Source organism: Vulpes vulpes, chromosome 14 (genome assembly GCF_048418805.1).
Source record: "Vulpes vulpes isolate BD-2025 chromosome 14, VulVul3, whole genome shotgun sequence".
Classification (NCBI taxonomy): Eukaryota; Metazoa; Chordata; class Mammalia; order Carnivora; family Canidae; genus Vulpes; species Vulpes vulpes.
In genome coordinates, this window is record NC_132793.1 from 44,531,484 (window position 1) to 44,553,970 (window position 22,487).

The 22,487-nt window shown below is 40.2% G+C and overlaps 1 protein-coding gene across 3 annotated transcripts in view; it reads left to right on the plus strand.

The window, feature by feature from the left end:
* Window positions 1–22,487, plus strand: part of CFAP61 (cilia and flagella associated protein 61) — a 277,436-nt gene that overhangs the window by 201,975 nt on the left and 52,974 nt on the right. For 2 of the 3 annotated variants that reach the window (XR_011996986.1, XM_026002334.2), the window contains 4 exons: window positions 2,996–3,288; window positions 11,655–11,982; window positions 13,328–13,419; window positions 20,680–20,885. Coding sequence is in view for 1 of the 3 variants with exons in the window: in XM_026002334.2 (XP_025858119.1) it covers window positions 2,996–3,288; window positions 11,655–11,982; window positions 13,328–13,419; window positions 20,680–20,885 (919 nt within the window). In the remaining 2 variants the exon portion in view is untranslated. Of the gene's footprint in view, window positions 1–2,995; window positions 3,289–11,654; window positions 11,983–13,327; window positions 13,420–20,679; window positions 22,397–22,487 lie in introns of those variants that run through there. The other variant, XR_011996985.1, reaches the window with a different exon arrangement.

The following is a 22,487-nucleotide window of genomic DNA, read 5'->3' on the forward strand; positions in this document are numbered from 1 at the left end:
TTTTATTTCCTTTCCCTTCTTAAGGCTGGGATACAGTGGGCGTCAGGGACTTTGTGCTATAAGCCTGATAAAATGTGTTCTCTAAGGGCACAGAGCCCCTTCAGCCTCCAGGAAATCATCCTAACACAGGGGGCCTCAGCTACTCTAAGGAGAAAAGATCAGATTTTGTTTTTTGAAATCGATTGGGATCTAAAGCCTGAAATAAATATTCATACTTTACATAGAAAAAAAATTATTTGCCAGGCATTTGAATGAAGCCACTGTTATTGGTAACAGCTCCAAATGTTATTGTTTTTCTTGTTTGAGTACAATTGACACACAAAATGTTACATTAGTTTCAGGGTTACAACATAGAGATTCACAACTCTATACCTTATGCTATTATTACTGATGATGATGAAAGTAATAATGCAATAATAGATGGTGTAGCAAAGTGCCTGGCTTTGTGCCTGGTGTGTAGGAGTCACAAGATAAACATGAGTGGATTCTAAAAATTCTTTACAAAGTAGAGTGAAAAATGATATAGAAAGATCTCACAATTGTACAAATATCATGGAAAGAATAATCCCCCTGAGAGTGCAAATATTTAAAGATTTTACTTTTTAAAGTAATCTCTAAACCTAATGTGATGCTCAAACCCACAACCCTGAGAACAAGATCTGTGTACTCTGCTGACTGAGTCAGCCAGGTACCCCAAAAGTGCAAGCATTTGAAAGGCAAGAGATGGAACTGGCAAAGCTGACTCTGTCACATGGGGTTTTGTTATATTTGTGAAGGGATGTGGTTTGACCTGTGATGTATTTTTATTTATGTTGTACAAAATTATATTAAAATGAGACTCTACTATATTCTGTGGGTATTGAGAGGAATATATGTAAATAATCTTATAAAACACGTTTCAATGAAAACTTTTAGATGGCATTACATAAGCATTTATTTACTATGAGCAGTATGACTGTAATAGTTTGGACTATTGTTTAGCAAATATCCACACCCTTTCCCCTCCTACAGTGGGCAGAGTATGCACCTCACTCCTTTGATCGTGTGGATGGCCATGTGACTTGCTTTGCTCAGTGGAATGTTAGTGGACCCACTGCAAGGAGAGGCTTGAAAAGTGAGACGTTGCTCTTGCCTTCCTGTCCTCCTGCACCTCTCCATAAATAGAACGTGCCTCAGGTATCTCTTGGTCCAAGGAGGATGCAAGATACATGGTGCAAACCTGATACCAACCACAAAGTGGAGCTGGTTGGGCTGACGTCAGCCAGCCTGCAGATGTGCAAGTGAAAAACATTGTCTTCTTCAGCTGCTTACAATCTGTGGGCAACCCTTGCTAGACAGTATCCAGCAACATTGCATGGCCCTGGGTCCCCTGAGCCTATAATGAAAAGAGCCCATCTCACAGTATAGTTACTAAAACCTAACATAAAGAGACTGAAAAAATATTCAAATCTGAATTGTGTGGAGGCCTAAACACTCAAATTTGTTTCTCTGAAAATGAATGTTGTTTTGACATGCTTATTTTAAAAGGGCAGAAGACCTCGAACTTTTGACAGTTTCAGGTTCAAGTTTTGGCTTTCCTGGCAGGCTGATTCTTTGTTGTGCCAGACAGCTAATATTCATGTTTCACAGCAGGTGGAAGCCTCAATAATTTAAGCAAAATGTTGGCTCTTTCAGCCAAGGAAAATGCAGCCCACCGAGGAATGTTGCATTAGAGCATCTGAATAGAAGGAATCATAGCCACAAAATTAGAGGATCTAAGTGAAGACAGGAAGAAAGGACCCCACTCCCTGGCTTCGATGCCTTCTTGTCATTCCGTGTTTGAGCACAGGCAGTATGGGAGAACTTTCTAGATGCTGTTACCCTCAAAGAAGCAATCTGAAAGTTATCCTAGTTCGTTCTTTTCTCTAAGCAAGTAAGACAAGCCATTACATTCTTTCAGTTTTGGATGGAAATAGATTTTTGCATCTTTTATCCAACCAAATTGAATAAATACACTTACCATTTATTTTGCCTTGTAAAATTTATCTTAATACGATTTCATAAATGAGGAAAAAAAGATTTTCAATGAATCATTTTGTCGTAAAATTGTTACATGTTGCCCGACAAGTGAGTCTACAGCAGTTCCTTTGTAAAAAGGTAAAAATGCCAATTCAAAATAGCATATACATAGCATGTAATACATTTCACTCATTTGATAGTTTGATCTTAAAACTGATGAAATTAGTGGAATAACATATGTAATTACCTCTGTAGTATTTTTTAAAATATAAATATGTAGTTTAGATTGTTACCATCTAAATGCTCTTACAGGGGAAATTTTTCAAGATTATGTTGCGATTTCATTCTTATGACTGAAAGAACACCCTGCAGTCCCTTTTGCCTAGTCTTGACACCTTACTTCTAAAAATCAGATTATGAATCTTCATAAAATTATCCTTTGAAAGGTAGAATGTTCTAGTCTTTAGTTCTCAAAAAGGGAAGGAGTTCTTTGAAATCAACCCAGTTCAACACTTAAATACTTAAAATATCTGTACCATCACAGCCATGACTATGTGGGTTTGTTGGTGTTTTTTTTTTTTTTAAACCAGTGTCCTTTTTCATCACTTAGGAAAAATTTGCAAATACTGCAAACTTTAGTAATTTTTTTTCCTTAATAAGTGTAGTGACTAGGGAACCGAAACAAGATAAAATGTTTTATTCCAGATGGTTCCATTGAGCATAATTTCAACTTTCAAATTACAGGCCCATAGATGAATGTCCTATTTCTGTATTAAAAGTACTTGACTTACTTTATGGGATGTTTTGTGCCAATTCTTTACTAAATTATCTTTTGGTCATCGTTGCTAGGTAACACCGCTGGCTTCCAGCAGCTGAAAGGAGGAGGAGGTTATAGGGAACAATTTGGCATTATTAGCATTTGACTAAGAAGGTTGTTGGGTTTTGTTTGTTTGTTTGTTTTTCAACCTTGTATCTCAGCATTTACCCCCTGTTCCAGGGAATATAATTGTCTATGGGAATACAATTGACACTTACACCACAGTGGAGACACTCTTAAACGTCGGTGTGAGGGGCTCCTACATCCACCTGGTACAGCCCCCGCCCACTTCCACCGTCACCTGCATCAACAACTACTCAGTGGAAAGCGCGGTGGAGGACGCGCTCAGAGCCCTGGGGGTGACCATCCACCGAGACGCGCTCCTGGCTCAGTGGAACGACGGCAGGTACCCGGACCCCATTCAGAGCGCTTGCTTCACCACGCCCACCAAGCCTTTCAGACTCACCTGCCGTGTAAGTCAGTCCCCAGGAGCTTCACTCCCACTTGTGGAGAGCAATCACCTGCTCCCTGCTCACCTGCCCTGCTCACCTCCCCGGGGACTTCGGGTCTGAGAGATGGCGGCAGGGGGATTTCTAGCTACAGGTTTTGGCTCTTGTTTTCTACCAGTTCAGGGGACCTATTGCTGAGGGACAAGCCACCCCAAACTTAGCAGCCTAAAACATGAATGATTTATTTATTCATTATTTTATCTCCGGTCCTAGGGTTTTGAAGGGGCCCAGCCGGGTAGTTCTCACTTGAGGTCCCTTATGGGGCTGAAGTCAGACTGTGGGTGGAGCTGGAGTCTTCATCCCCATGTCTGGCTTTTGATGCTAGATCAGCTGCAGCTGAGATTTTGTCCAGAACACTTCATCTTGGCAGGGTGACCCAGTTCTAAGAGTGAGGGGGAAAGAGAGGAAGAGTGAGAGAGAGACTGTATCACCTGCCTATATCCAAGGGGAAGAGAAATAGACCCTGCCTGTCCCTGGAAGGAGTGTCAAAGGTTTGATGAGCACTAACGTTGACAGAGTCCTCGCCATGCTGCAGGCACCATGCTGCATGCTCGCAGTACAGGGTCACCTGTAACAACAGCTCTGTAAAGGAGAGCATCCCCATTTTACAGATGAGAATGCTCTAACTCCAAATCAGTGGTATTCTGGGCTCTCAACCCAGTTCAGAAGTGCCCTAAAGTCTGTGCTGCTGCTGTTAACTTTCTAAGACTCTGGAAACAGCAATAGGGGTTCCTTCCCCCATGGAATAGAGACTTGGAAGACCTCTCTTTCTCTCACTTTCTCTCTCTCTCCTATCTATCATCTATCTATGTGTTATCTCTCTCTCTATATAAAGATATATATATATATATTTGGAGAAAAGAACTTTTCTCTCCGGTTATATAATAGCTTGACTTACAACCTGTGCCCTCAGATTTGCCAGTTCAGGAGATGAGCAGAAGCCAGCAGTGGATGAGAGAGGGATGGGGCCAGTCAATCTAGCAGAGTAGAGGGGAGTCTGAGTTTGGTGTGAGTATGGAGCTGCGTATGTAGGTCAAAGGCATGTTATCGGTGTGGTAAAGAATGCTAGTAGCATTTAGTGGGCACACTGGTTTGGGGAAGTCAGTGGTGGCTCATAGCAATCCCTTACCTAAGTCAGGTCTTCCGCTCAAGTGTCCCCACAGGTAAATGATAGTGATCCTCGTTCCCCTCACCCCCACCCCACAGTCTAGACAGGAGATCAAAGCAGACCACCACCACCAAAGAGTCTTCTCTGGAATCCCTCAATTTAGCTTGATAATCTATGGAAATTTTGCATTCTGCTCCTTCATATATGCGTTTATTCATTCATTTCACAAATATTCGTTGACTATCTGGTAGGTCTTAGGCTCTGTCCTAAGTATCAGGGACATATCAGTGAAAAAAACAGAAACAGTTCATCTTATTTTAATGTAGAAGTGACATGTCACAGTACCTATTTAAGAAGAATCAAAATGTCTTCACCCAAATTTTCTCCCCAAAATGATGATCCTGGAAGATGTGCCAAGCTTATCCTGGAGAACTTCTGGAGCTAAACACATACCCTAAGTAGGAAGCAGAGGTATGAGAAAACCTCCCCCTAGTAACCAGTTGAATACAGGTTTTCTAGAGCCCCCTCTGGCCTTTATTTCCCTGTTTAGATCAAAACTGAAATCATGGCAAAGACATTTTGCAAATACTCTCAACTGCCTTGGATCTAACACACCTTCCTGTTGAAACTTCATCCTAAAGCAATTAAGTCTCCTGCTTCCCCAACTGTGTTCTTCTCCACAAGGAATGGCCATGTGGTAGCCCTGGTTGCTCACTGACCGTCTCTGGTGTTTGGCCAACAATAGATACTGGCAGGAGATTAGATACAGGAAGAAGAAAGAAGCCAGGGGATTTTTTCCCCTCTGCTTTGAGGAGCATCTCTGTCAGGGAATTAGGAAACTTTTGGTGGGGGTGAATACATTCATTATCTTGACTGTGGTCACAGTGTTGTGGGTTGAATTATGCCTGCCCCAAAGATATGGTCCTAATCCCCAGTACCTATGAATGTGACCTCATTTGGAAATAGGATCTTGTTAGATCTTATCAACTGAAGAGAAGGTCATACTGGATTGGGGAGAGCCCTAAATGTAATGATGGGTGCCTATTCATGGAAAGAAAGGTTTGATTCAGAAGAGACACTTGGGGAAAGAGGCCATATGATGAAATGGCATCAGCTATGAGTCATGGAGCAGCAAAGATTGCTGGTGACCACCAGACACTAGGATGAAACAAGGAAGGAGTCTTCCCTAGAGCTCAGGAGAGAGCATGGTCATGGCAACATCATGACTTTAGATATCTCCAGAACTGTGAGAGAATAAATTTCTGTTGTTTTGAGCCACCCAGCAGCTGTGTGGTACTTTATTGTAGCAGGACAGGCAAACTAAAAGTGGTGTCACAAGCATATGTACCTGCTTAAGCTAACGTTTTTATAACTGGCATCATACATTATATACTAGTTTATATCTGGTCAGTGCAATGGCATTGAGATTCATCCATATTATTCCATTTGTCACTGGTTCATTCCTTGTCATTGGTGAGTAGTATTCCATTGTATAGCTGTATCACATTTGGTTTATCCATTCAGTTGCTATGTACGTTCTCGAATGCATCTTTGTGTAGACACACTTTCACTTCTCATAGCTGTACATCTGAAGAATGGCTAGGTCATGTGGTCAGTGAATGTTTACCTTTTCAAGAAGCTGCCATGCTGCTTTCTAAAGTAGCAGTGTCATTTCATATTTCTACCAGCAATGGATGAGAGTTTCAGTTGCTCTATTCTTTCCAGGACTTGGTATTATCAGTCTTTCTCATTTTAGCCATTCTATTGGGCATGACATGATGTATCATTGTGTTTTTAATTTGTGATTTCCTGATGATTAATGATATTGAGCATCTTCTCATGTGCTTATTGGCCATTAGTCTATCTTCCTTTGTGCAGTATCTGAGCTATTATAAATGGGTTTGTAAATTTTGTTTTCCAACTGATTGCTACTAGTATACAAAATGCAGTTGATTTTGTATATAAACATTGTATCCTGAGTCATTGCTAAATTCACTTTTTAGTTCCAATAATTGCTTTCTAGATCCAATTAAATATACCATTGGCAAGTAGGAACTGTTTTACTTGTTTCCCATGTTTAGATCTTTTATTTAATTTACTTGCTTATTCTGCTGGCTAGAACTCCAGTGAAATGTTGACTGGAAGTGCAGGAAATGGACATTCTTTCCTTTTTCCATATCTCAAATGATAACTTTAGGCCTTCACCCCTTTATATGAGGTTACCGATATAGTTTTCTTTAGTGCCTTTTATCTGACTGAGGAATTAACCTTTCATTCTTAGTTTGCTCAGAAAATTTATCATGAATAGCAATTGAATTTTGTCAAATATTTTTTCATGTCTATTAAAAAAGATCATATTCTTTTCTCCTTAGTACTATTGACAAGATGAATTACATGGATTGAATTTCAAATTGTTCAGCAAACCTTACATTTCTGGAATAAACCCTGGTCATTCACGGTTTATTATCCTTCTATATATTGTTGATTTGATTTGCTAATGTTTAAAGAACTTTTGAAACTGTTTTAAAACTATATTCATGAGGGTTCTTGATCTGTAGTTTCCTGGTTTGTGTAACATCCTTATAAGTTTTCAGTATTTGGGCAATTCTGGCCTCATAAAATAATTTAGGCAATGTTTCCCCCTCCTCTGTTTTCTGAAAAAGTTTGTGAAAGATTGCTATTATTTTTTTCCTCAAGTGTTTGATAGAATTAACCAATGAAACCATCTGGGACTGGAGTTCATGTTATGGGAAGATTTCTGATTAATTCAATTTCTTCATTAGCTCTAAGGCTACTCAGATTTTCTGCTTCTTCATATGTCAATTTTGGGTATTGTATTTTTCAAGAAATTTGTCCATTTCATTTAAACTGGTTAAATGTTGGCATTAAGTTGTTCATATGCTCTCGTATTATCTATTTAAGGTCTAAAACTTGTAGCATAGCCTCTATTTCATTTCTGGTATTGGAGAATTGCTTTCAATCTCTCTTTCCCTGCCAAACTGATGAGAGAAGTGAGACCCAGAACTGTCTAAAGTTTTCTGTCTAGCTAGATGTTTGCTGACTTTATTAACCCTTTTCAAAGAACCAGCTTTCAAATCTATTAATTTTCTTTTGTCTCAGTTTTCTCTTTCATTGATTTCTCCTCTTAACAATTATTTTCTTCTGCTTGCTCTGGATTTCCTTTGCCCTTTATTAGTTCCTTAATGTATAACCTTAAGCCATTATTTATATATATATATACACATTTAAAGCTAATTTCTTTTGTGTTGCCTGTATCATATAAGTTTTAATATGTTGAACATTCATTATCATTTAGCTCAAAAATATTTTCTAATCTCCCTATCATTTCTTTTTTGACCCTTGGATAATCTAGAAGTGTGGTGCTCTTAGATGTCATATTTTTATTGCTTTCTCATTTAATATCATTGTGGTCAGAGATATATTCTTTATGATTTTAATCCTTTAAGATTTATTGAGACTTGTTTTATATCCAAGCATAAACATATAAAGAATATGCAGTTTGCCATTGTTGAGTGTAGGGTACATAGCAATTTTTTTAATTGAAGTATAGCAGGCACACAGTGTTACATTAGTTTCAGGTGTTTCAGGTGTAGTTATACAGTGATTCCACGTGTAAGTTACAATTAGTTCAGTGTGGCTGATTGATGTTTGAATCTTCTTTGTCTTTACTGATAGTTTTTGGTCTCATTCTATCAATTGCCGAGAGAGAGACATTAAAATCTCTTACTGTTATTGTGGGATTTTCTATTTCTCCCTTTAATTCTGTTACTTTTTGCTTTATCTTTTTGAGGCTCTGTTATTAAAAACATGAACATTTGTAATTGTTATGTCTGCCTCGTTAATTGTCCTTTTTATTATTATGAAACATGCCCCTTTATCTCTGATAATGTCCCTTATTTTAAGGTTCACTTTATCTGATATCCTTCTTATGTTTACTGTTTGCATGGTTTATTTTTTCCATCTATTTACTTTCTGTGTCTGTATATTCAGTGTCTCTTATAGGTATCATAAAGTAGATTTTGTTAGTATTTTTATTGCTGCATAACAAGTTATGACAAACTTAGCAAACTATAACAGCATCCATTTGTTAGCTCATAGTTCTACAAGTTGGAAGTCATGATGTGACTGGCTTCTCTGCCCATGGACCCTCAAAGCTAAAATCACAGTGTTGGTCAGGCTGCAGAAGCTTGACTCTGTGGTTGAATTTAGTTTATTGCAGCTGAGGACCCAAGGTCCCTGTTTCCTTGCTGTTCAGACAAGGTTCACTCTCTGTTCCGAGAGACCATCCACATTCCTTGCCACATGGCTTTTTTCGTCAAGCCAGAACAGAGTGTCTCTCATGTCAAATTCCCCTCACACTTCAAATCTTCTTTGGGAAAAACCTGTTGTCTTTAAGGGCTTACCTGAATAGGTCAGAACCACAGAGCATATCTTAAAGTCAGCTATGCCATAGTTCTATCAGGGTGTGACCTCCCATCACAGTCCCATTTCATGCTCATACTCAAAGGGAGGGGTGGAAATCTTCGAGACAAGCTTAGAAATCTACCTACCACGTGCTCTTTTATTCTTTCTGCATTTTAATTGTTTAGGCCACAAGTGTTTAATGTAATTATTTATATGGCTAGATTTAGGTCTACCATTTTGTTATTGGTTTACTGTTTGTGTCCTCTGTTTTTTGTTTTCTAGTCCCCTTTGCCTGCTTTTTAAAAGTTAGAATTATTTTTTAGTATTCCATTTCAATTGGGTTTTGGTGTATATCTTATTTTCTTTTTTAGCAGTTTCCTATGGATTATAATATACATCAGTAATCTTTTACATTCTAGTTAGTGTTGATGTTGTATCATTTCACATAAAATATAAAAACCTTGCAACCGTACAGCTCCCTTCTCCCCACTTTCTGGGCATCCTTTTCTGTTATATTTGTCATGTATCTATACACATTGAAAAACCAACAAAAGTATAACTTTTGTTTTAAATAGTCATAAATACTTTAAAGAACTTAAGAAGAAAAATATACTTCTGTATTTACCCAAATATTTTCCTATTTTATTGTTCTGCCTTCATTTCTGAAGATCCAGATTTCCATCTAATATAATTTCCTTTCACCCTGATCAACTTTCTTTTTTAAAAAAAGATTTTATTTATTTATTCATGAGAGACACACACAGAGAGAGAGAGAGAGGCAGAGACACAGGAAGAGGGAGAAGCCGGCTCCATGCAGGGATCTTGACGTGGGACTCCATCCTGGGTCTCCAGGATCACACCCTGGGCTGAAGGTGGCGCTAAGCCGCTGACCCCTCTGGGCTGCCCCAACCTGAACAACTTTCTATAGCACATATAGTTGCAGCTCTGCTGGCAGTGGTTCTCTAATTTTCCTCTACCTGAAAATAACTTTATTTTACCTTTGTTCTTAAAGGATTTTTCTGCTGGATATAAAACTATGGCCTGACAGGTTGGTTTTTTTCCTTTCAGCACTTTGAAGATTTTTTTTCCATGGTCTTCTGACATTCATGAGTTCTGATTTTTAAAAAATCTGTCATCATTCAAGCCATTGTTTCCCTATATTTAATGTGTCATGTTCCCCCGGGTGCTTTCAAGATTTTCTCTTTATGTTCAGTTTTCAGCAGTTTATGCTGTGGGTTCCATATTTATTTTGTCTTAAAGCATAGTTTTTCTTGAATTTATCTTATTCAAAGTTCTTCACTCAACTTCTGAATCCATACACTTAACTTTCACTACATTTTGACAAAATCTTGGCCATTATTTTTTGCCTCATTCTTCTCTCTTCTCTTCCTGGGACTCTACTTATATATCTGTTAAACTTTTTCTTTTTCTCTCATGAGTCTGTAAGGCCCTATTCATTTGCTTCACTCTCTTTGTTTCTTCTCTCTCTGTTTTTCACATTGAGTAATCTCTATTGATGTTAACTTCAAGTTCACTGACTCTTTCCTCTATCATCTTTATTCTTCTGCTAGTGAATAAACTGACTACAATCTATTCTCTTTCCACCAAAATAAGAGAAATTACCTTCATTCTGGTTATTGTTCCAAATTTCTACTGTCCTCTACCATTTATCTCCTTTTAAATGCTCTTTGGAATTCTCAGATAATTGTTTTTGTACTTCAACCAGAGTTTATGGTTTTATCAGTGAAAGGATTAGTCTGAGAGGATTATACCATTATACCAGAAGCAGAACTCTTGAGTTGGTATTTTGAACTCACATCAGCACCTTACTTCCTTCTGCCCAGTGGTAGTGCCTCCTGGGTGCCCACAAGATGCTCCAGCTGGGATATTTACTGAATGACTAGTTTCCATGCCAGAGCAGGAAGGAACAAGGTAGGAGCCCAGAGCCAGGAGATACTGAGGCTGATGGGACTCTCCTCCTTACTGAGGTATCCTTCAGGGATAGGATTTCTGGATTTAAAAGGGCAGGAACAAGGGGTGCCTGGGTGACTCAGTTGGTCAAGCAAATGCCTTCAGCCTAGGTCATGATCCAGAATCCTGGGATTGAGACCCTGTTGGGCTCCTTGCTCAGTCGGGAGTCTGCTTGTCCCTTTCCCTCTGCCCTGCTCGTGCTCTCTCTCTCAGTTTCTCCCACCCTCAAATAAATACATAAAATCTTTTTTTTTTAAATGGGGAGCAGAAACAAGGCAATCTGATGACTCAAGACTGGTTGTGGTGACTCCAAGAAGGAACCTGGAGAGACCTAAGTGTTGGACACAGGAAGAGGAAAATAGAGGCTGAGATAGAACTATTTAAAGTGTAGGCAAATGAAGGGAAAGCAATGTCCCTATGGATGTAAATCTCCTTACAGAGAAAAAAAAATACTTTTCTGAGAGATACTCCATCACTTGGCATTCTTCTTTCCAGTGGATATCCAAATTGAGTGATTACAAAAAAAGGTGATACTAGGTATCTTAATTTGTTCTTCATACCAAAGACAGACTCTCTCCCTCTGTCTCTCTCGCTCTTTTCACACACACACACACCACCACCACCACCACCACCACCACTACCACTACCATCATGACATTTATGTCATGATGCCATTATGACATTTTAGTAGATTAAGCGTTGTTATTTTTTTGTTTTGGTTTTTTGTATGCCCCCAGTAATAAGGTGCTCTGGAGACTATTCATACTCTTGAGAATGTAAAATGAAGTGTGATAACTGAGTAATAACATGAATGTTTGCTTTGTAGATGTTCTTCAGTTTCAGTGAGAAAAATGTAGATTATGAAACATTTAAAGCGCTCAATGATGCATGTCTTGTCTATGATGGCCGACTTGTGATTGATACCAACTTCCACACCAACGACGTAGCCATCAGAGCTGCTGGTTCCCTCACCAAATTCTCCAATAAATATTACTCAAATGAATGGACTCATAGCAGCTTCAGCTCCAAAGAAATTGGCTTCCAGCTGGCAGCAGCTATGCTTAGTCTCTTTGATCCAACCCTTGAGCCTGTGACTGAACCACCAGCTGATCTTGACCGACTCATCCCCATGTACAAGGGAGCCAAGATCCAAGGTGTGTATTAGGTCACCTTCTTTCCTTTGATGAAGCCACTCATTGGATCTGGATCAGTGCTCAGAGCAACCCCCCATGTTTCTCTTAGGCTTGGTAAGGAGGCTTCTCTGTCTCTCAGTGGGTTTGCACAGAGACAGAGGAGGGCTCAGTCTCATTTTTAAGGATTTATTATGGACCTGGCATTTTATTGTGGTCCTTTGTATTTTGAGCATGTATTATGGACCACATCATAACTGTGGTCCCCATTTTACAGGTACATGAAGAGAGATTAGGAATAATCAGTAACTTACCCAAAGGTCACTCACAACTGGTTAGTGAGACAATGCCCGACACCATGCTAAACTTTTGTTCTCACTATAAACTTGGAGATAAGGAGACCCTTCCAAATGTCCTAGGCCTTGGCTTATTACCTAGATGGATAAACTAAACCATTCACAGCTGTAATGGTTGTGAATATAAGGAGATCACTGTACGAGTAATGTAGGATTTTTTTGTGTTTGGCAGATGAGAGATATCTTTGAATGTAGTGTCTTTGAATGTTGTGGATTTTCTATCACAAAAATGCACATATTTACAAAATTGTAAGTTCATTTCCAGGAGGTTGATGGACCAATCTTTAAAGCCATCCATGGACCCCTTAAGGTATCCATGGACCCTAATCCAGTAAACAGAGCATGAACTAAGGAGTCACAAGTCCTACATTCCAGTCCTTGTAATTTCCTACCTAACTAAATGGACTCTGATAGATCCTGCTCTGCTTCTCATTTTGGGTTGAGAACTTAGGAAAGGTAATGACCATGGGAAAAGAAGAAAAGGAATGGGAATCAAAGAGCAGAGCTAGATCAAGCTCATTCTATGGGACAAGCTTGAAATAGTAAGAATTTCATAATGATAATTGTCTAAAGTGTTGAATAAGAACTTTGTTGATTTTCCTTAATAATACCCACTTTAATGTTTTGGTTACATAATGAAAGAGTGACAGGGAATGGGATTATCACTGCAACATTTAAAGCCTCTATAGGTCTTGGTTTGGCTTTGACAGGCATAGATTAGAATGCCAGGGGTTATGGGAAATCATAGGATACACAAGATTAGCTTGGCACATCTTCTGGAGCATTGCTGGCTATATTATGGGGTACAATGGCACATTTACATTGATTTTGTTTAATAAAATCAATCTCACAAAGTTTCTTGCTAAAACTTGTACTTGGGATAGTTTGAGTAGCATACACCATGGTAAGCATCTCTTTGTCTATGTCTTATGTGCTATATACAAATATATCAACTCCATTACCACTTCATTAACAAGTAAATTAAAATGTGGAAAACTTTCCATTTCCTGTAGGAGGCATTCTTCCTGGTTCTTACCACTATCTGCATATTGCCAAACCTGCCATTCCAACTCCCTTAGAGGTACAAAGGGCCCAGCCTAGTTTTGTAAGTATTATTCCTAAATTTCATTTTACTTTCAAATATAACACTTTCTTTACAGGGGGATGAAATTCTTTATTCAGAGTCTTTAGTATAATGTACTGTTCATCAGAAAAGCCACATGGTAGCCAGCTCCCAAGATGGCCCCATGATTCTTGCCCCTTGGTATTCATGCCTTTATGTGGTCCCCACCCAAACAGAGTAGGGCTGACCTATGTAGCCAACAGGATATTGTGGAAATGACCGTGTGTGACTTCCAAAGCTAAATCATGAAAGATATTACATCTCTAACTTGTACCCTCCTGGATCATTTGCTGCCATGTTGTAAGGTCAGCCAGGCTGCCCTGTACCAGCCATTAGCAATTTGCCAGTCATGTGAGGGAGCCACCTTGGACGTAAATCCTCCAACCCCAGTCAAGGCTTCAGATGATGTGGCCCCAGCAGACATCTTGACTACAAACTTATGAGAGACTTTGAGCCAGAATCCCACAACTAAGCTGCTCCTAACTTCATAACTCCCAAGCCATTAAGTGTTTTTAATAGAATATTTTTTTAGAGCAGGTTTAGGTTCACAGAAAAATTGAGGGGAAAGTACTGACATTTTCCCATGTACCCCCATCCCCATTTATACATAACCTCTTACCTACAATGACACCTCATTGTCACCCGAAGTCCACAGTTTAGAGTTCTCTCTTGGTGTTAAACATTCTGTGGGTTTGGGCAAATGTATAATGAATGGTATGTATCCACCATTATAGTGTCATACAGAGTAGTTTCATAGCTCTAAAGCTCCTATGTGCTCTGCCCATTCATCCGTCCCTCCCCACAACCCTCAGCAACCACTGATCTTTTCATGGTCTCCATTGTTTTTTCTTTTCCAGAATGTCATATAGTTGGAATCATACAGCATGGTTTCAGATTGCTGCTTTCACTGAGAGATGTGCACTGGTTTCCACCATGTCTTCTCATAGCTTGATAGGGAATTTCTTTTTAGTGCTGAATAATTCCATTGCTTGGATGGAATGCAAATTATTTATCCAACCACCTGTTAAAGGACAATAAGTTGCTAAGTTTTGAGGTAATCTGTGATGCTCCAATAGAGCAGTATATGGCAGTATACAAATACATTGTTTAGAGTCTGGGATGTCCATCCAGAACACATTGTTCTCCTGTCCTGCCTGAATTACCCCAGAAAGACCATCCAGGAAAAGCAAAAGCTGTGGGGTGGGACACCCCCTGGGTTCAACGTAAGTAGAAGGGACACAGTGCAGTTGGTCAGTCAGCAACCTGTTCAGATTAGATCCTCTGGCACACGGTCCCAACCTGATGTTTGTCATTTGGATGTTGCTTTTTTGATGTGTCATGTTTGCTTTTTTTGTCTCTGAGGCAAACACTAGAACTTGCCTGTTTTCTTATCCTGAGTATTTTTGAGGGTTAACAGGCTTCCCAATGTAAAATAAACATATTTCCCAGATTTCCATGAGAATAGGGTTGGCCATATGGTGGGTTTTGGCCAATGAGATGTAAGTAGAAGCTTGGAACATTGGAACATTCCTTTAAGGGAGGCAGACTCAAAAATGGCATAGGCTATTTGCCTCTCACCTTTCTCCCTTCTGGAAAGCAGAATCCCAGCTCTTCCATGTACTTCCCATGGTCTTTGAACAAATTACCAACTTCTCTGTATTTCTGGTATTATTAGGGATCATATATAAAGTAATAGTGCCTTTAAGGAACAAAAGAGGTAACCAGTCAGTGGTGGATGTTGTTGTTAATTATAATTCCAGATAAATAATGAAACCAAGTTCTTGCAAGGTAGGATAGATGTATTTAAAACTTATTTCCAGAGGAACTTGTGTGGCTCAGTGGTTGAGCATCTGCCTTTGGCTCAGGTCGTGATCCCGGGGTCCTAGGATCGAGTTCCACATCAGGCGCCCCTCAGGGAGCCTGCTTCTCCCTCTGTCTATGTCTCTGCCTCTCTCTGTGTGTCTCTCATGAATAAATAAATAAAATCTTAAGAAAAAAAACCTTATTTCCTTTGGGCTTCTCCCAGAGTCTTTGTGGTATATTCTGTATACATGGTCTGATTCCAGATTTTTCTTACAAATAAAAGATCATAGAGAATAGTATTATGGTATCTGTTGCTATGTAACAAAACTGAGCAACATGAAATAGCCATTTGATTCTGCTCACAGATTCTGTGGGTTAGGAATTTGGACAGGACACAGTGGGAATGGCTCGTCTCTGCCCTTTGGTGCCTGGAGCCTCAGCTGAGGAGACTATAAGATTCGTTGTGACTCAGTGGGTGGATCAGAAGGCTTGAACTCACCTGGGCTGGGATGACTCAATCACAGGGAGTGCTGACTGAAGCATCACACCCAGGCTGTCCTGGTCACCTGGGTTTTCTCACAGCACAGCAGCCTCAGAGTAGTCAGACTTCTTATATGATGACTCAGGGCTCCAAGGGCATGTGTCTTCATTAACAAGCTGGAAGCTGCAGGACCTTTTATGACTTATCCTCAATAGTCACACAGTGTCACTCCCCCACTTCATCTGTTGGAATAGTCACAGCCCACCGGGATTCAAGGAGAGAGGACATAGAGCTCATCTCTCAATGAGAAGAGTGTCAAGGTCAAATTGCAGATGAGTATGTGGGATGGGGACAAAATATTAGACTTGGTTTCAGACAGAACCAGATTCTTCAAGAACACTGTGGTTTCCTACATGCAGTGTCATTTATTTATGAACCACGGGCCCTCCCTCTGAATAAAGTCAGAGAAGGTTTTGAATAAAGACCCCCTTAAAAAGGGCTTTTTTTTTTTTTTTTAAAGATAATTAGTTTTAATAAGAATGCAACTTAAATAGATTCTTTGGCTGGTGCTATGACAGTATTTGAACAGGACCCCTGACTTTAATTAACCATTTTGCCAGGTGGGCCTCCTTTTTAATTAGTACAGATTTAAACAGATTTTTTTCCATTTTATTCTCCAATAAAAAAAATGTAGGATGGTTCCATGGCAATCTTTTGGGGTTGGAATTAATTTGATTAAGTAAAATTGTTGCCAAAATGGTCAGGCAGTCACCTAAATATAACCAATTGATTGAGAATGGAGCCCATTGAATAATATTTCACTAGAGAAACTGAACTGCTATTCTTACAATAAATGTAGTGCAGATGAATTTTACCAGACTTCTATAGCACTCACTAATTGGAATATTTAAGTAAGAAGATACTTTAGTAATTCATGAGCTTTCTGAGAGGTAACCTGACAAAAAGAAGAAAGGAGATCCCTACATAATAAACTAATTTACAGATTCCAGTCCACATGCTTTGTTGGCTTATACACCACGGAATAAAGAAATTTGTCACAACAAATTCTGCCTTGGATATCATCAAATTTAAAATTGTGTGTTCATCATGAGAGCTGGGGACTTGATTTCTTGCACACCAAGTCTGATTACTCCTGTGTCTTCCATTTGGCATGAATTCCAGAGCCATTTTCCAACCTTTGTCAAAATCATAAAGGAACTCGAAAGGATAATTGTATTCAGGGAAAAAGGAAGGAGGAAAAATACTACACCAGAACCAGTTACTCCACCAAAATCTTAAATTCAAGATCCACATTTCAAAAAAGAAAAAAAATCCACATTTCCTAGCAATTTACTAATATACTTAAAATAAAGGAAGCAACTAGACACATCCCAAAGAATTGGAAAGTGTATGAAATCATCATCATTACCTCAAAACCCCTTATGCGGTGGCAGGGCTAGAAGCTGCCTAAGTTATCATTTAATGGAGTGATTTTCTGTGAGTATAGGCAGAGAGAGTTCTGCTCTTCATTGGATTTTCTGAATCTATCAGTAACTGTGACTAGGAATGACCTAAGAAATTCAGATGAGTCTGCCTGGCCCTACAAGAGTAAATTGTGTCTGAGAAGCCCATCTGTAGATGGCTTGTCTTTAATGTCAATGCAAAATATTTCGATGCATTCCACATTCCCAGAACGGCCCCCTGGTTATGCTAACACAATGCCAAATCTCATTAAAATGGACAAAATTATTTCATAGTTGAGATCAGCTATCTTACCACACAGCGTGGTCATTTTTTCCACTACAGCATGGCCACTTTCTGCAATCTTAAAGCCCTCCTAGCTATAATGTGCAAAAACATAGAGGCAGCCCAAAGATTGTAATTCAGTATTTAAATTATAAAGAAGACCACCCCCACCCCAACAGATACCATGAGGACAAATCATTGGAATCGATGCTGACTCTATCACCCTTCTGGGACAGGCTGACCCTGGAGTGCATGTCCCACTCAGACTCTTAACCAGCAAGCTAGCCAGGCTCTACAAATATGTGTCAAGACACCACCAACCAGGATGCCTGGGTGGCTCAGTGGTTGAGAATCTGCCTTCGGCTCAGGGTGTGATCCCGGGGTCCTGGGATTGGATCCCACATCAGATTCCCACAGGGAGCCTGCTTCTCCCTCTGCCTGTGTCTTTGCCTCTCTCTCTCTCTCTGTGTTTCTCATGAATAAATAAAGAAAATCTTAAAAAAAAAAAAACTGACTAAGTTACTGTGGCCCAAGAATTGAGGTGCTCAGCCTTGGCCAAATCAGTCCCCCTAAGCACAGAGTTCTTGTGAGCAGAAGTGAAAAACTTTGCAAAGTCAAAGTCTGTCACATGTGTAGATCACAAGCTGTGCCCCTTGATGCCTGGATTCCCTGCCTTACTCTCCAAGTTTAAAGAAATTTTAAAGAGAAGGTGGAAGAGCCAAGACCTTGTGGGATTGTGGACTATGCCCTCCAGCGAGCCCTGGGGAAACCTGGCACTAAATCTATGCTGGAGCTGTTGCCAGTACCCCCTCTTCTGGATGCCCCCCCCCAGCTGCCCAACCACAAGGGCCGGGGAGCAGCCCCATCTCAGAGACTTACTCGACTTTGCACTGAGGCACCCCTCCTGAGAAAGGCTGCCCACCACCCATCGGGTAGGGGGGGGGGGCGGGCAGCTGAGCCTAAAGCTGCTGGCGCCAAACTCGAATGGTCTTTAAAGTCTTGTATTTAATCTTAGAAACACACTTGGCAGGCACATTCTTCACTCTCACAGTGCCATGTGTATTTAATTCAAAAATAGCCTTTGCTACGATGGGCTGCCAGGTGAATGTCTGGCATGTCAGACATGCCTGTGATGTCACATGCCTCACTCTGGGAGGTGTTTGTTGCTCACTCTGAGAAGTCAAGACTTGAGGAAACACACCTGATGGAAGAAAGTCTGTGGGGCTATCCAAGACTAGAGAAATTCTTGCGACAGGAGCAAAGGTGAAGGGATGATTGGACAAGGAGAGCAGGCCACCTGCAGCTAGTGACTCAGTCCTGGCCTTTCCAGACTCAATTCTTGAGTCCAGACAAGCCCCACTCTTCTGCACCAGACTCCTCCCTCCCACCGTCCCTCCTTCCGTCCTTCTCTCATTCCCTCCATCCTTCCTTCCCTCCTTCTCCCTTGCTGCTTCTACTTTGTTTCATTTCTCTTTCACTCCTGTTTGTTCATCAGGAGTCTGATTCTGTGCCACAACACAGCCACTATATTTTAAACTAACTTTTTATCATGTTAGAAGTGATAGTCATTTTAAAAATTAGGAACAATAGATGATCAAATGAGCAGAAAGGGAAACACTAAAAGTGATCCAGCCTATGGACCACAGAAATTGACCATTTGAACAGTTTTGTTAAAGTGTTGATAGAAAAACAAATAGAATGATACTATGTATGTTTATAAAAATAGAATGATGCTGTGTAAGTTATAAAGTATAACTTTATACTACTATAGTATCAAATGTGCTGTGAATGTATTTTCCTGTTGTGAAATATAGTTTACCAATGATTTCTATTGGATGTGTTGATCCCATTGTGTGGATGTACCATTGTTCTGTTGGTTGATGCTTTCCACGCTGCTGTGGAGGTAGATTTCCCATCTGCATACATCCATCTGTGTAAGTGTTGGATGACTTGCACCTCCCTCAAGGTGCCACCTCCAAACCCCCTTCCTAAGCCACACCTGCTCTCTCCCTGACCCCTAGATAACTAGTTTCACACACACATGTGGGGTTGGCCCAAGGTTTACCTGATATCCCTCCTATATATCTCACCATGTGCCCTTTCCATTGGCAGATTCCTCCCCAAGGCTTTGCCACGTGTTGCCCAAACACCCATAAGGTGTTTCAGTTTATTTAAAAATTCAGTTAAACCTTAAACCTTGTGTCCTTGTTTAGACAAAATCCCCAGGGGATGTCCAGGACTAAGTAAATGTTTGGGATCAGTGTAGTCCAACTTGCCTTGGATTTCTAAAATGCCACATTCAAGTGCAGAGCAAAAGCTTAAATCTATATGCACTCAGGAAAGCTTTATTGAATGTAACTGTGTGCTAAGTTCAGAGTCTAGGGGCAAAGTGCACTTTCAGCCATCACCAATAGAACCCATGTTTTTCCACTGAGGGTTCTCAGTTTGATTGTCTGAGCTGGTGGGGAGCATGTCTCCAATTGGTAGGTTGGTAGCCATTAAGGGCTGAAATAGAAAAAGTGAATGTGACATGGGATTTATCCTGTGGGTTCATGCTGCAGTGTTAGCCAGCTTCTAGGGGACACAAAGCCATCCATCAACACCTCTGACAACTTACAAGCTAACAAGAAGCCTGCACCACATGCATGTGTACTTCCTTCCCATGAACTTGAACCTTCTTCCTGGGAACAGACCTGACCAAACAGCTGATCTCTCTGCATCCAGCTGGCAGGGATTCACCTTTAACTTATTCCTTTTGCTTACATAAACTTTTTTAAAAACCTGAAATTCTTTCCAATCACTGTTGACTAGGAAGTTTTTCTCAAAACAGTGCTGTGAAAAAATTTTAAAAATTAACAGTCTTAACACACCTCACAGAAGAGAATAAACCCAGTTCCTTGCACTAGCTGTGTGAGGTATTGAATAGCACAGAATTGGTTGTAACCAGGCAACTTATTTAGAAACGCAGAACAATGCAATCACAGTTTAAAATATCCTGAGGAACATTTAGTCATTAAGTCCAGTATGTGGTTTCTGAAACTGGGTTAGCTTCTGCTGCGTTTAGTCAATATTTATTACTGTTATTTGTGATGTGTGATAAGGTATAACCTATTATATATTAAAACTATTTTGCTAGGATAAAGTTCCCAAACTCCAGAAATGTTTCTAATGTTGTTTTTCTGATTCTCCTCCCCAACCCCCCCCCCTACCAGGGTTCAGAAGTAGTAACAGGGAATGCAAAAAATGGGACTTACTTCCGAATATATATTAACAAGTATAAAATGGTGGAAACCATCACGTGCCTTTCTAAAGAGCCTTTCCCTGCCTCCAACTACATCCGCTTGTTTGGCCAGCACGAGCAACTTCTCAACAACCTATGTGCTCGGTATGAGGACAAGCTGATCCCAGATCTCTACAGGCAAGTTGAACATTACACTTTACTAAAAGGAAATGCAAGCATTTGTAATATCTTGTGAATGAGAGATGTGTTTTTGCGATGCACAGAAAGCAACACGGGGACCCGTGGGAGCAGCTAGAGTGGCAGAAAATTTATTCTAAGATAATGAAGAGTATCTGACCACTAGCATTGGCCTGAGAGTGGAGGGTCACATGGAGAAGTGCATGGGCTCTTTGTGTGTCCCAATATTGTCCCCATAGCCACACACAGGCCTGGATCCCAAATGCATCCAAGTGCAGCCTCTACATCACTAACAAGCCCAGATGAGATGATATTCAAGTCACTTTCAACATGGGCTTCTAAAAGTAGTCAGAAATTGAAGAGGTGGGTTTGGGAGCAGGATATGGGAGCACTTGGTCTTGGAGGGAATTCCACAGCCACAGACAGGCTACTTGTGACCCCAGCCTTCCTCGCAGAATGTGCACAAGCATAGGGGTGAGGCCATTTGTATGGGATATTGTTACGGGAATTCTGCACAACAGGGTGGTTAGACTGGGGGATCTTGCCTCTGTCTTTTCAAATGCTAAGACACTTTTTCATCCTATACCTCTGGGAGGGCTAGAATTTTAGAGTAGAAAGCTACTCCTGAACACAGCCTGTTGCTTGGAAAGATTAGGAGAACTTCCTTCTCTGCACAAAACAAGATGATGACAGAGTCAGTATCAGATAGAGATGTAGGACATAAGTCATAGAATTCCAGGATCCTCAGTATCCATGGTGGTGACTTCTAAGATCAGGAGCAATTTCTCTTACCTCTCTCTTACCTCTTAAATTGGGGTGCCTGGGTGGGTCAGTTGGTTAAGCATCTGCCTTCTGCTCAGGTCATGATTTCAGGGTCCTGGGATTGAGCCCCACGTCAGGCTCCTTGCTCAATGGGGAGTCTGATCCCCCCCTCCCCTCCTTCTTCACCCCCCCCCATGCTTTCTCTCAAATAAATAAATAAATCTTTAAGAAATATGTTTACATTGTAGAATGCATCATACAAACAAAAAGTATATAAAACATCTATGTACACTTTAAGGGATAGTAGTACTAAAATTCTGTGTCCCTCACAGAAATTCATAAGAAAGAATTCTGGGGTGGGGGGGACACTTGTTTTTTTTTAAAGAAAATTCCTTATTTCAGGATGTTTGAAGCTCTCTCTCATCACATTCACAGTACGTCCTTGGAGGTAACGACTATCATGAGGATTGGTTAATCACTCTTTTCTTTCCTGTAAAGCAGGGATCAGCAAACTTTCTCTATAAAGGGCCAAATAGTAAATATTTTCAGCTCTATGGGCCATACAATCTCATCACAGTAATTCAATTCTATGTTGCAGTGTGAAAGAAGCCACAGACAATACATAGGCAAACAGATGTAGCTGTGTCCCAAAAAAACTTTGTACCAGAGTAAGTGCCAAGTCAATCCTTGTTCTAAAGGTGTACCACATACATATGATTTCCTAAATAATAAATTCATTTGTTTCGATTACTTTTGAATCAATTCTGTGGCTGACTAGAAGAAGTAAACACTTGGGGCACCTGGGTGGCTCAATTGGTTAAGCATCTGCCTTTGGCTTAT